The 15,070-nt window shown below is 34.7% G+C and overlaps 1 protein-coding gene and 1 long non-coding RNA gene across 2 annotated transcripts; one reads left to right on the forward strand and one right to left on the reverse strand.

The window, feature by feature from the left end:
• The first annotated feature begins 467 nt into the window (after nucleotides 1-467).
• Nucleotides 468-3,085, forward strand: LOC127708755 (uncharacterized). Its single transcript, XR_007985361.1, has 2 exons — nucleotides 468-1,513; nucleotides 2,134-3,085. It is a non-coding gene; the product is annotated as an uncharacterized LOC127708755 (long non-coding RNA).
• LOC127708714 (uncharacterized) lies at nucleotides 2,978-9,340 on the reverse strand. Its single transcript, XM_052213833.1, has 2 exons — nucleotides 9,208-9,340; nucleotides 2,978-3,932 (listed from the first exon to the last, which is right to left on the reverse strand). The coding sequence occupies exon 2, from the start codon at nucleotides 3,930-3,932 to the stop codon at nucleotides 3,021-3,023; it is 912 nt and encodes a 303-aa protein (XP_052069793.1). The 5' UTR covers nucleotides 9,208-9,340; the 3' UTR covers nucleotides 2,978-3,020.
• Nucleotides 9,341-15,070: the final 5,730 nt, after the last annotated feature.

The raw sequence follows: 15,070 nt of genomic DNA on the forward strand, positions 1-15,070 counted from the left end.
GAACATTCTTGCTCCTTACTATTATCTCTATCTATAATGAACTTGGCCCGGTAGTTACAGTGGAAAATACTTTGTAAAAATTCACAAAAATTTACAAAATTTATGAAAATTGTAAAAAATTGACTATAAAGGGCAATAACTCCTTAAGGGGTCAATTGACAATTTTGGTCATGTTGCCTTATTTGTAGATCTAACTTTGCTGTACATTATTGCTGTTAACAGTTTATCTCTATCTATAACAATATTCAAGATAATAACCAAAAGCTGCAAAATTTTCTTAAAAATACCAATTCAGGGGCAGCAACCCAACAACGGGTTGCCTGATTGGTCTGAAAATTTCAGGGCAGATAGATCTTGACCTAATGAACAATTTTATCCTCATCAGATTTGCTCTTTATGCTTTGGTTTCAGAGATATGAGCCAAAAACTGCATTTTACCCCATGTACTATTTTTTAGCCATGTCAGCCATCTTGGTTCGCGGGCGGGGTCATCGGACACATTTTTTAAACTATATACCCTAATGATGATTGTGGACAAGTTTGGTTAAATTTGTCTTAGTAGTTTCAGAGGAGAAGATTTTTGTAAAAGATTACAAAAATTTACGAAAAATGGTTAAAAATTGACTATAAAGGGCAATAACTCCTTAAGGGGTCAACTGACCATTTTGGTCAAGTTGACTTATTTGTAGATCTAACTTTGCTGAACATTATTGCTGTTTACAGTTTATCTCTATCTATAATAATGTTCAAGATAATAACCAAAAACTGCAAAATTTCCTTAAAATTACCAATTCAGGGGCAGCAACCCAACAACTGGTTGTCCGATTCATCTGAAAATTTCAGGGCAGATAGATATTGATCTGATAAACAATTTTACCCCATGTCAGATTTGCTCTAAATGCTTTGGTTTCAGAGATATAAGCCAAAATCTACATTTTTCCCCTATGTTCTATTTTTAGCCATGGCGGCCATCTTGGTTGGTTGGCCGGGTCACCAGACACATTTTTTAAACTAGATACCCCAATGATGATTGTGGCCAAGTTTGGTCAAATTTGGCCCAGTAGTTTCAGAGGAGAAGATTTTTGTAAAAGTTTACGGACGACGGACGCCAAGTGATGAGAAAAGCTCACTTGACCTTTCAGGTCAGGTGAGCTAAAAATGCTATTTTTGGCCCCTTTTTTGTCCCTTATTCCTAAACGTTTTGGGCAATTCCCCCAAACTCAATTCCAGCTTTCCCTTTGTGTTATGGAACCCTGTAGTTCAATTTCAGAAAGATCCATACACTTACACACAAGTTATTATCATGAAACTAGAAAAATGCTTATTTTTTGCCCCTTTTTTGGCCCCCAATTCCTAAAATTTTGAGGCAATTACCCCCAAAATCAATCCCAGCATTCCCTTTGTGATATGGAACCTTGTGGTACAATGTCAGAGAGATCCATACACTAACACACACGTTATGTCTGGAAATTACAAAAATGCTTATTTTTGGCCCCTAATTCCTTAACTGTTGGTACCATAACCCCCAAAATCAATCCCAGCCTTCCTTTTGTGGTATTGAACCTTATGGTAAAATTTCATGGAGATCCATACACTTAAACTAAAGTTAGAGTGCGAAAACCAATGTGTCTTCGGACGACGACGACGTCATACCAATATACGACCAAAAAATTTTGAATTTTTGCGGTCGTATAAAAACTGCAAAATTTCCTTAAAATTACCAATTCAAGGGCAGCAACCCAACAACGGGTTGTCAGATTTGTCTGAAAATTTCATGCCAGATAGATCTTGACCTGATAATCAGTTTTACCCTATGTCAGATTTACTCTAAATGCTTACTTTGGTTTCAGAGATACTAGCCAAAATCTACATTTTACCTCGATGTTCTATTTTTAGCCATGGCGGCCATCTTGGTTGGTTGGCGGGGTCATCGGACACATTTTTTAAACTAGATACCCTAATGATGATTGTGGCCAAGTTTGGTTAAATTTGGCCCAGTGGTTTCAGAGGAGAAGATTTTTGTAAAAAGCCATCAAGGACGGACGCCAAGTGATGAGAAAAGCTCACTTGGCCCTTCGGGCCAGGTGAGCTAAAAATAACCCTATACAAAACACAGATTGAGCAACACATAAGGTACCATAACCCCCAAAATCAATCCCAACCTTCCTTTTGTGGTATTGAACCTTATGGTAAAATTTCATAGAGATCCATTCACTTAAACCAAAGTTAGAGTGCGAAAACCAATGTGTCTTCGGACGACGACGCCAACGTCATACCAATATACGACCACAAAATTTTTTAACGGTCGTATAAAAAGAAGATAAAATTTGTCATTTAAGGGCAATAACTCCTGTAAGAAGTCATCCGACAGTTTTGATGTATATGGACAATTGGTAGAGCTCAACATTCTCTATAACGGTTTTCAAAACAATAGACAAAACTTGCATTTTACCCCTATGTTCTATTTTTAGCTATGTCGGCCATCTTGGTTAGCAGGCAGGGTCATCAGACACATTTTTTAAACTAGATACCCCAAATGATGATTGTGGCCAAGTTTGTGAAGGGCCAGGTGAGCTAAAAAAAAAGTGCGGAAAACTGATTATTTGCATGAATTTTCTAAGTCCGAGGACCACAACTCTGCACAAAATCATCAGACCGGAACATAATTCGAACTCGATCTGTAACTCATGGGAAAACTATATACAATATATCAAATCAATATCAAAAGTGCAGAAAACTGATTTGCCGGACTGACGGATGGACAGACAGACAGACGGAGGGCAAACCTAAAGTCCCCTAGACTTCGTCGGTAGGGGACAAATAGGTTCAGGCCGAAAAAAAGAAGAAAAAATTTTACAAAATTTTGTTTCTTGTATTTTGCAACTTTTTCAACTTTCAATATAAAACACAATGATCAACATCTGGATGCTATGTAACGATGATGGTCTAGTTCACTGATGAATATACTAATTCAATATATCACACAAATTCATTTATTAAAAATCTAAGGTCCACCGTGTTTATTTATTTTGTGCAATACGCCATGTGATGTACAACTCTTGGAACTTGTCAAATCCAGCCAATACACCAGCACCTGCCATTCCTCTGAGTACGTTGGCTCCTGCTCCCTTCATCAAGGACATGAATCCCTCATTCTTTACAATGGTCATAGTGCAGTCAATTGATCCCTTGTATTTGACAGCCTCACCTGATGTCATCATCATTCTTCTTCTGATCGTATCAATGGGGTATGACAAAAGTCCAGCACTAATTGTGACAACGTAGCCTAATGCAAATGACAGGAGCAAGTTGGCCTTGTCACCCAAGAGGATTGGTTTAAGAGTGTCGAACAGACCGAAGTAGAATCCTCTGTAGACAACAATTCCTACACAAGATATGACGAATCCTCTGTACAATCCTTGAATACCGTCTGTTGCAATGGTTTTGCGGTACACATCAACCATACCATTGAACTGGCGTTCTCCTCCGGTCTTACCAGACTTGGCATCATTGGCTAACCTGGTTCTACAATAATCGAGTGAATAGACAAAGACGAGTGACATGGCACCAGCAGCTCCACCAGATGCAATATTTTTTGAAAATTTGATAGCATTGGAATCATTCTTACTCGACTTGAATAGTGCCTTAATCTTGTCCTTGAATGCAAAGTTTAAAGCCTGAGTGGGAAAGTATCTGATGCAATTAGCCATGTTTCCTCTCCAAAATGGCAATACACCTTCTGTTCTGTATGTACGCATAGTACAATCAATAACACCTTTGTAAGGCTGTTCAAGTCTACCAGTTCTAAGCATTTCATCTTGATTCTGTACTAGAAGCTTGATACGTTCTATTGGGGCAGCAGCTGTTTTAGATATAACGGCTGCAGCACCACTAAGGGCAAAGTTCTCAGCAAAACTTAGTTGTTTCGACATCTGAAAAGATACAAGAATCACAATTTAAAAACTGCTTTATGAAAAGTATTTGATAAAATAAATCAACAGTTCTATCTCCCTCTTCCAGTCTTCAACTTTGTATTATTCATAAAATGGTATTTATTTAAATTCCTTAATTTACTATATTATTTAAAATTAATATAGAACATCAAAAGTACAATAAATAAATTTCTTCGCCAAGCGCAGCTGGATACTACCGCAGAGGTCCAACCCTGATTAGTTGGGGCAAAAATTGACACAATATTCGCGCTTGATACAGGTCTGAATTTGGATTGTAATTAAATATTTGACACATAATAGGTTTTTGACACAGAATAACTGAAGTCAAAGAACTTAGAATTGGTTATATGATTTGAATTTATATTCAATTTTTTGCTTTTGTGCAATACACTATGCTGTTGCAAATTGACCCCCCCCCCCCCCCCAAAAAAACAAAAAAAAACATTTAACCCCCTTTTTTTTTTTGCTTCTGTGCAAAACACTATTCAGTTGCAAATTGACCTCCCCCCCTTTTCTAAAAAAAAAAATTCTTTCCCTCAAAATATGGTCATAATCTCAATTCAAATTTCCAATGGAGTTTGCAACCATAATTACCCTTTTAAATACATTATAAAAGTCTTAAAATAGAATATGACATTCATAATCATGGCTAAAATTAATATATTAAATATTCCTTAATCAGCATTTTTAAATTGTAACTTCTAAAAATAAATTGACAGCTAATCACCTCAAGACAATACAACATTTCTTTATACATAATTTAAAAGCAGTGTAAGGGAGGTAATCCAAACTTTTTTGCCCCTAATTCCTAAACGGTTTGAGCCATAACCCCCCAAAGCCAATCCTAACCATCCCTTTGTGGTATGGAAACTTGTGGTATAATTTCAGAGAGATCCATACACCATTCTGCAAGTTATTGTCTGGAAACTAGAAAAATGCTTTTTTAGGCCCCTAATTCCTAAACTGTTAGGACTATAACCCCCAAAATCAATCCCAACCTTCCTTTTGTGGTTATAAACCTTGTGTTTAAATTTCATAGATTTCTATTTACATTTACTAAAGTTATTGTCCGGAAACCAAATGTCTATGGACGATGCTGACGACGTGAGACCAATATACGACTTGCGGTCGTATAAAAAAGAGGCCCTTATAAACTCAAAGGAAAAGGTTTACATTCAGCAGAAAAAAATATATCAGGTGCAGATCCAGGATTTTGAAAAAGATTGGGCCCCCTGGCAAGCCAACATTTGGGTGAGACTGTTATAAGCCTATGCATTTATCACTTATGAAGCTCCATAAGCCCCTCTCCCCTTAAATCTGCCTCTATGTACAATACACGCAGAGAGTGAATGATCGCAAACTCTTTCCACCGATTTCGGAGTATAGTAGTGTAACACCGCGAATCACAGATTTTACTCCAAATTTGCTTCAATAAATTCTCTCCCAACACTGCATGGCTGTTAATTGATTTATTGCCCATCAGATATAATAAAAATTAACGACGCGCGACTACATAATCTGATTAGTAAGATTATTTACCCATGTACATTAAATTGATCAAATTAACAGTTTTGTATTTAAGCATAAAAAAATAAACTGCTTCGCTGAGCGCAGCTTGATACGCCCGCAGAGGTCCAACCCTGAACAGTTGGGGCAAAAATGGATACAATATTCAAGCTTGATACAGGTCTGAATTTGGATTGTAATTAAATATTTGACATATTATAGGTTTCTGAATAAATCTAGTCAAAGAACTTGAAATTGGTTATATGAATTGAATTTATATTCAATTAAAGATTTCTTGCTGTTGCTTAATACACTGTGCTGTTGCGCAATACTTAGTAAATCTGTTTTCAGACTATAAACAAATAAAGTTCAATTAATTCTCAATGTCATATTAGAAATTTATGAAAATCAAAAGGGAGCTTACATCAATAGATATAAACAATTTACCAAAGTTTCATGAGAATTGCTGACAGCATTTTTGAGTTATTGTCCGAAAATTGGAAAATCCCCCCTTTTTTAATGAATAAAACCCCATAACTCAGAAATGTAAAATGTAAAATTTATAAAATTCTAAAGGGCACTTACATCAATAGATATAAACAATTCATCAAAGTTTCATAAGAACTGCTGAAAGCATTTTTTTCTGAATAAAACCCTGCAACTCGGAAACATAAAATCTAAAATTTATAAAAATCGAAAGGGAGCTCATGTCAATAGATATAAACAATTCATCAAAATTTCTTGCAAGTTAGTGAAAGCATTCTTAGAGTTATTGTCCGAAAACTGGAAAATCCCCCTTTTTTAATGAATAAAACCCCATAACTCGGAAACGTAAAATCTATAATTTATAAAAAACGAAAGGGAGCTCACGTCAATAGATATAAACAATTCACCAAAGTTTTATGCAAATTGGTTAAAGCGTTTTTGAGTTAATATCCGACATGTTGACGACGGACGGACGGACAGAGGTATACCATAATACGTCCCATAAACGGGCGTATAAAAATGTTTTCCTTCCTTTCTATATCAGGGAAATGCCCAATTTTGGATTAAAGATTTGTATTTTCATTATATAATTGTAGGGAGATATTTTATTTTTTTCTAACGATCCAAAATTAAAAGGAACAAATAAAAAATTAAAAAAAAATATGTTTGGAATTATAATTTAATAGATTATTTATTGCATAATTTCATTACGAAATGTTAATTTTTATTTTCGATCAACCAATAAACAGTCGAGTTTTTGTTCCAAGCCAACACAAAACCTGTATTTCATACTCGTCAAAAAAAAGCCTTGCCTATGTACATATTATCCAACAACGAGTCTCTGTCGCAACACAGCACTGGGGTACTAGTTGACAATGGAGTTTAACGTTACATGTATTACTTTCCCATGGTGGAAAGAAAGGGCAAACATAAATTTGATCAGAAAAGTTATCACTCAGCAATACACATTCATTCATTTGTTTACATCACTGTATAGTATGACAAATATGTCACGTGGGTACTACATTCTTTATGTACTCAAGCTTGATTTAGCTAAGGAAGTATTCCTGTTGTCGATGAAATTCAGTAAATGTATATTCTATAAAGTAATGCAATTGATCAATCAATCAATCAATCATATATTTTATCGTTGTAGACATGAAAAATGCATGGCAACTATTTTCATTCTTAAATATAAAACTTCCGAGCAATACACATTTTCTTAAAAATTCCCACACATTTATTTAGTGCCTATAGTTTCTGTCTTTTTTAAACAAGCATGTCCATTCTAAATACAACATATTATTTTACCTGTGAGAAAAAAAAAATGAGTACAAAATATTTAAATCAAAAAGTTTTTTTTTTTAAATCAAATAGAAATAATATTTAATCACAGAGAACAAATAAAAAACATTCTAATTCTAAAACACTTGTTTGCTTAAGGCAATTGGACATCGAACCTGATTAAAGATAATCATATATATATAGACAGGAAATACAAGTGTTAATTACACAAGAAAGTTCAACTACCCTGACTGTCGTGTGCTGGCATAGATAAGGATTAGGGCAATTAATTACCCAGTGTGACACCGTGTTGGGAGAGATGTCGCTATCACAATAAACAAAAGGTAGCAAAATTTACGCGGAATTCAGAGGAAAACCTCCCAATTTTATCCACACATTTAGGGAGGGATTTCAGAGTTTCTTGGTGCGACTCTGTGAATAATTGCAGTGTATGGATTTTGGAATCATGTTCATTTTAATTGTACTGTATCTATTAACTGTCTTCCAGTCTTAATGTCTTAGTCAATACTCAAAAGTCATCACACTAAGTACTGTAGTCAGTGTAGAAAAAGTAGTCTGTTCATTTCAACTGAGCATTTCCATGCAAAATCACAAGTTTTGTTTTAAAGATGTCAATTTTCTGTGCTTCATTCAGGCGAAATACACCCAATGGCTTATAGTTGGCCATTACAGGATATCATAGACATTCCATCATATTTTAACATCATGAGAGAAAATGTATGATGTTGCGTTGTGCAAAATAGTATGGTATTTAGTGTTGGGAATTGGTGAAAATAATAATTGGATGTTTGTCTGACAAAGATTCAATTTTCAATTATAATCAGAATGTTGTTTGTTAATGACTCAAATCATGTATGATGAAGAACGGCAATAAAAGCGCTGTTCCTTTGCTTTTTGTGTGTTTTTTGCTGTGCATGTACTGATTTTGTGTCATGGATGGATACCCCATAGCCTTTGTTCTTCTATTATAACAATAATTTTGATTCATTCCATTTTTTAATCATGAGCAACTTTCCATTAAACAAATTAAGACATACTCAACAAAAAAAATTGACTTAAATTCTATTGGATAGAAATTTATAATTGATTAATTAGAATAATTTAAAAGCATGCTCAATTCCATTTTCCATTATATTCAGTTTCAATTTGTATGCAATTAGAATGTAGGAATTTTCACAATAACATACACTTTTAACTTATGTAATATTTGTGCATGTAATACATGTATCTAGTAATGTAGTAAAATGGCTATAAAATATGAGTACTATTCACTAAAAAAGTGTGTACATGTATAAGGCCAAATAAAAATATGTGTGGTTTCAGATACGTCTTGAAAAAAAATAGGGCAGGTAGGTAGGGATTTTATTTTTTGTTGTAAAAATTGATGTTTTCACTGAGTCTGGTTTTGGTATTATTTACGCCCCTACCGGTTTTTTGGGGTCGGGTTAAATTTAGGGCCAGCTAACTGGAACCACACATATATTTTTATTTGACCCAGTATAAAATGGATATTTTTATGGGTATTTCTAAAATTATCAAACTAATGATTGAATGATACTTTCTTAAAATATGTGGTGTATTCCAAAAGGATATGGCATGGCTCGTTAGAGGTCTAACAGTAATATGTTGTGAAAATACATTTTTTGACAAGGTCAGACTTGTATCAATTTTTAACAACATCTATCAGTTTGCCAGAGGTGAAGTACAACGTAGCAGTTTGTTTAGTGTTCCGTTAAGAATTTACGAGAGCACACAATATGATTTTTCTCCAAAGATTCCATTAATCCAAGGAAAATAGCAAATGATATTTTTCAACACATTCAATGTCAACTTTTTTGAGTGCCGGTAGATATTCACCTTGAGCGAAATCTTGTTAGTTATAGAACAAACAAATACTGTTTAGAGCAGATGATGTCACGAACACACTTGTGAGTTGCCTTCTATTTTTTGCACTTACTATGGTGGTCTTTTATGAAGAGAAGGTGGATTTCTCTATAAGCTGAAATTGCCGGTATTACACACCACGGCTGGTCGTGAAAAGGAGGTCGTATTGTGTGAACGTCATAAATGTCCCGGATTTTGTAGTTGCGCACATCAGAGTAAATATATGGGGTTGCTTAGGGTGAACAATTTTCCTTGTCACAAACATAATTTTTATGGTCAGATCATATGTGTTCGTACGTCATATGAATTCGTACTATGCATACTCTTTCAATTGAAATTGTGACGTCACAATGCATTCTTAATAGCACGAAAACCCATGAGACGACGATATGTATATTTTACGAATCTGTCCTAGAACATATTAGAAAAAAAACGATAGATTCTATATTGTCCTAGAACATATTAGAAAAAAAACGATAGATTCTATACTCGTTAATGAAAAAACACAAAATTGCAGGTGGGAAGAAATACCACAAGATACGAAAGAATGTTAGTTAGAATAAAGTATTTTTATGTAATACAATATTCTAATTTACATTTGTGTTCTTTGTGTTAAATAAGTCAAAGAAGATAGAAGATTTCCTTACACCCCGCACACAAACAGTCATTATTTGCTGGTGTACAATCAGACAAAATTAATGTAACATCTGGCGTTCCCCAATGAACAGTTTTTGGGTCCTATCCTGTTTCTTGTGTACATAAATGACTTCAATGAATAGATGAAACATATATATCACCCTAAGATTATTTGCAGATGACAGCATAATATACAAAACAATACGACCTGACATCAGCAGCAAAATGGGAGAAGGACTGGCTCATGTCGTTCCATCCGGACAAGTGCTCAGTCGAAGAAAAACCAAATAAAATTTGATAACACTCTCCACCACCATGTACTGCAAAAAGAAAAATCCACAAAATATCTTGGCGTAACAATACAAACAGACTTAAAATGGGACAAACTTATTAATAATATTACAGCTTCAGCCACACAAAAGCTTAACTTTTTCAAGAAAAATCTAACTGAGGTCAACTCCAAAACAGTAAAAGAAAGAGCATATATACATCACTGGTCAGACCTAAGCTTGAATACAGTAGCTGCGTCTGGGACCCACATACCAAATCTCAAACACACCAACTTGGAATGGTCCAGCGCAGGGCAGCTAGGTACACTTGCAACAGATACCACAACACCAGCTCCGTCACTGAAACTGGACAACTCTTGAAAAAAGAAGAACAAGAACACGCATCATCTTTTTCTATAAAATAATACACCATCTTGTAGCTATTTATCCAATAGACCTGTTTATCCAATCTGACACAAGAACAAGACAAAATTCACACAATCATTCTTACCTGAGACTACTATAAAATTGAGAATGGAAATGGGGAATGTGTCAAAGAGACAACAACCCGACCATAGAACAGACAACAGCAGAAGGTCACCAACAGGTCTTCAATGCAGCGAGAAATTCCCGCACCCGGAGGCGTCCTTCAGCTGGCCCCTAAACAAATATATATACTAGTTCAGTGATAATGAACGCCATACTAAACTCCAAATTGTACACAAGAAACTAAAATTAAAAATAATACAAGACTAACAAAGGCTAGAGGCTCCTGACTTGGGACAGGCGCAAAAATGCGGCGGGGTTAAACATGTTTATGAGATCTCACCCCCCCCCCCCTATACCTCTAGCCAATGTAATAAAGTAAACGCATAACAATACGCACATTAAAATTCAGTTCAAGAGAAGTCCGAGTCTGATGTCAGAAGATGTAACCAAAGAAAATAAACAAAATGACAATAATACATAAATAACAACAGACTACTAGCAGTTAACTGACATGCCAGCTCCAGACTTCAATTAAACTGATTGAAAGATTATGTCTTCATCATATGAATATCAGGCACAATCCTTCCCGTTAGGGGTTTAGTATCATACCATCATAACATATATGAGAAGAACATAACCCGTGTCATGCCAACAACTGGTTTTTAAATAAATGTGTTTAGTGCCGATGCAAAGACCCTATAAGTGAATCAATATTAACGCCAAAATATGCAATCTTTAATGACCTGACAACAGTTATAGTAGTCTCAGTTCATACAGACCAATACAAACCACTAAAGATTCATATGTAAATACTCATTTTATCCAAGAACAATATTACAATAGAACCTTAGACAAGAACTACCTGTAGCTGCAGTAAAATGTACTACACTTGACTGTTTCCAAGAACAGATCCCAATATCTGTTCTCAACAAACACCTATATATATACGCATATAAATTAAACATACGATGTATATAGTTTTAACCAAAATGTATAGTACAAAACAGAATAAAAAGAAAATTACGTTGAACTTTTATTTGTATATATTTAACTGTAAATAGAAATTATATTCCCGGTACGCACGCGCGGCATAGTGACATCAGTGCCCGGCACGTTATCATCAGTATGTTGACGGAGTGCTGAACTATAAAGAAGAAGAGAGAAGAAGTCAACTTGTCGAAGAGTTATACGATGAACGAAAGTCCCAGGGGCGGATCCAGCCATTTTAAAAAGGGGGGTTCCCAACCCAGGATAAAAGGGGGGGGGTTCCAACTATATGTCCCCATTCAAATGCATTGATCGTCCAAAAAAAGGGGGGTTCCAACCCCCGGAACACCCCCCCCCCCTGGATCCGCCACTGAGTCCATAGATTTACCCCAAAACACTGAAGAATACCTGTATTTTATTCTAGTATTTTAGTTAAAATTAAAAAAACAATTATGTTTAAGGGTCTACAATATAAGATTTTTTTCTCACTTTCGTGATGTCAAGATGACACTTTCAGTTTGTAGATAATGGAACCCATCATAGCAAATCAAATAGTACGTAGGAACACCTTGAGAAAAACCGTGAATATTCATAGGTATAAAGACATAAGGCATATAAGCTTTATTTATGTAGTCAGAATGAATAAAAGTGTGCAAACATAAGCTCTGCAGAGCTTTTGGCAAATCAAACATTACATACATATCCAACATGCACATAAAAACAATAAAACATAAAATGCAAGATGTATGGTTTATATTATGCAATCATAAAACACAAAAGTTTAAGCAGTTAAAACACACTTATTGGGAAATGCACATATAACGTAAAACACAAAAAGCAATAGTATATATAAACATGTACAACAGTATAGATACAACTTTCCAAAAAACAAACATAATTGACCGAAAAGAACTTCTGAAGTACAAGGATAAGAATCAAAGAGTCAACAGAACACCTCTTGTACTCACTTACCATCCTAATTTCAAAAATTTGTCATCCATTGTTCGAAAGCATTGGAAAATTATAGAGAATGGCTCCAATTTGAAAAAAAAGTATTTTCCTCACTTCCAGTCATGACCTTCAGAAAATAAAAAAAAAACATCCGTGACAAATTAGCAACAGCCGTATCAACAAAGCAACTTACTCCACCTCCTGGTTGCTATACAAACAATCTGGTAGAAAAAATTGGCTATGTTGTAAAGCTGCCAATACTAGCAGTTCTTTCATCAGCTCCTTTACAAAACAAAGTTATACCATCTACGTTAATTCCAACTGTAAAACGGAGAACTCAATTTATGTATTAACATGTGACACCTGTGGCATTCAGTACGTGGGAGAAACAATGGGTACATTTATCATTCGGCTAAATAACCATCGATCATGGTACAAAACCAACTAAAACTGTCCCCTAACAAGACATCTTCGCTCAAAGAAACACTCTTTTGATAATGTTACTTTTCAAATTATAGAAGTGAACACTGGGTGTGACACCACAGCGAGAAGGAGCTAAAATTTTAGATCCACCAGCTCCATACTTTAGAACCTGATGGTCTAAATGAAAAAGACGAGAAAAGGTACAGAAAAGATAAAGAATAGGTTTATTATGTGGCATCGTCCGTAATATCTCTGTAATATTGGTCAATGTACGTTGAAAACTTACCTTACTTCAACAACAAATTTTGTAAATCAAATAAATAATTTTGAACGTCATCCAATTTTTTTTTTAGCAGCAAAATGATATGTACAATGAGCTGCAAAAGTTTCTTGTCATCTTTCACCTGGATAGATTCACGCCCAATGAAGCTAGTTTGTCTAGGCTGAGACTACTATAACTGTGTTAGGCAATTTATAAATTCATTTGTGTAATTGAATTAATCTGTGTACTGTAAAAAATAGACAAAAGGACTATACGCACGGTGGACATCTATACATGCACGTTTCGACAATACATAAAGTTTATCGACATGTTGTATTCCATATGGACACTGCCAATTGCGCCCTTTAATTGCAAAATTGTTCCTGTATTGTTATCGCCAAACTCAGTAAAAATTCGCCTAAATATTCCATGATTTAATTTATAAATACAACAATAGTTACTGCTACCTTGATGACATTTTTGCGTTAAATAATCAAGAATGCGAGTATTCTTTAAATATGCTACCGAAATGTACCCAAGGGGACTTACTGTAAATAAATATAATATAAACAAAAATATCTATCCTTTCCTTGATAAAGATATTTCAGATTCCCACGAAAAACCGAGACTCTTTACAAAAATTTAAGACAGAACTAAAAGGGACCGGGGACAATTTTCGATCCCTATTGTTAATTCTCCTTTTTGGGGGCAGGGATGTTCCTTGGGTCATTCTTACAGTGTTTATATATTCCAGCCAACTCGTTCGTTGTGCACGTGTATATATATAGTGACGTTAAAGATTTCAGTGAACGTAATATATATATCACTGGATGAAGTCATGAAATCATGATGGAAAGTGTCGCGTATATAGGTAATTAAAATGTAGATAAACGGAAAGTGTCGCGTATATAAGTAATTAAAAAGTAGAAAAACGGAAAATGTCGCGTATATAGGTAATTAAAAAGTAGAAAAACGGAAAGCAAATGCGAAGACAAATTTTACAGTAGAACGGGTTTTTCAAGGCCACACGGAGACCCATAGTTTCCAAAGCTACGTCAGTTTTTTCTCATTGACAATCATACCACATCTTCTTATTTGTATAGAAGTTTGCCATGCTGAAAACAAAGCACACAACTTAGAAAATGGAATGGGATTAGTTGGTTTGGCAGGCGAAACACTGGCATGTATGAGCTACTGATGCCGGACGAAGAATTTATTAAGTTTTTTAATTGATTTAACTATAAAGACAATTCAGCAAGTTTTGAAGAATTGCTATTAAAATAAGTAAATAAGTAAGTCCTAGAAGTTTTATCCCATTTTCGCATTCTATTTCAATACTTCCAATCTCATTAATATCCGATGTTGTGATACGCTACACTCCTCTAGATTGGGGTTCGATGCTAACAAAAAAAATGTGGAAAAACGAGTTAAAATACTCAAGTTGAATTTCTTTAGACACATGTATCATATATATATATATATATATTAAAACATGTTTGAAGAAATTCTTTTCCAGTTATCTTTTTAATATTAAATTCTGTTGATATGTTTTTTTTTCTTTCACAAATTCAGAATTTTTACTTGGCTAAAAAAGTTTCTTTTTTCACAATCAACAAAAATCACTGTCGAGTCAGTTGAGACACTCGACATATACACACGTGTATGTCTCTGATTGAGACTATAAGATCTCTTACTTTTTTTTTAAGTATCCACATCCACAAGTTTGGCAAACGTAGCATGTAAGTATAATGATCGACCGACTCTCGTTTTTCATTTAAATAAACAATTCTGTTTAAACTATCTTCTAATTAATACATCGTCCACTCTCCACTTAACCGTATTGTTACTGTGAAAAGTCATCACCCCTAAACAGGCCTCAACAGTATCCGTATTTAAATCGTGTCAGGACTCGAAACTAT

Source organism: Mytilus californianus, unplaced genomic scaffold, assembly GCF_021869535.1.
Source record: "Mytilus californianus isolate M0D057914Y unplaced genomic scaffold, xbMytCali1.0.p SCAF_7, whole genome shotgun sequence".
NCBI lineage: Eukaryota > Metazoa > Mollusca > Bivalvia > Mytilida > Mytilidae > Mytilus > Mytilus californianus.

Coding starts and splice junctions, on each gene's coding strand:
- LOC127708714 (XM_052213833.1), bottom strand. CDS start 3,932: ATGTCGAAACAACTAAGTTTTGCTGAGAACTTTGCCCTTAGTGGTGCT.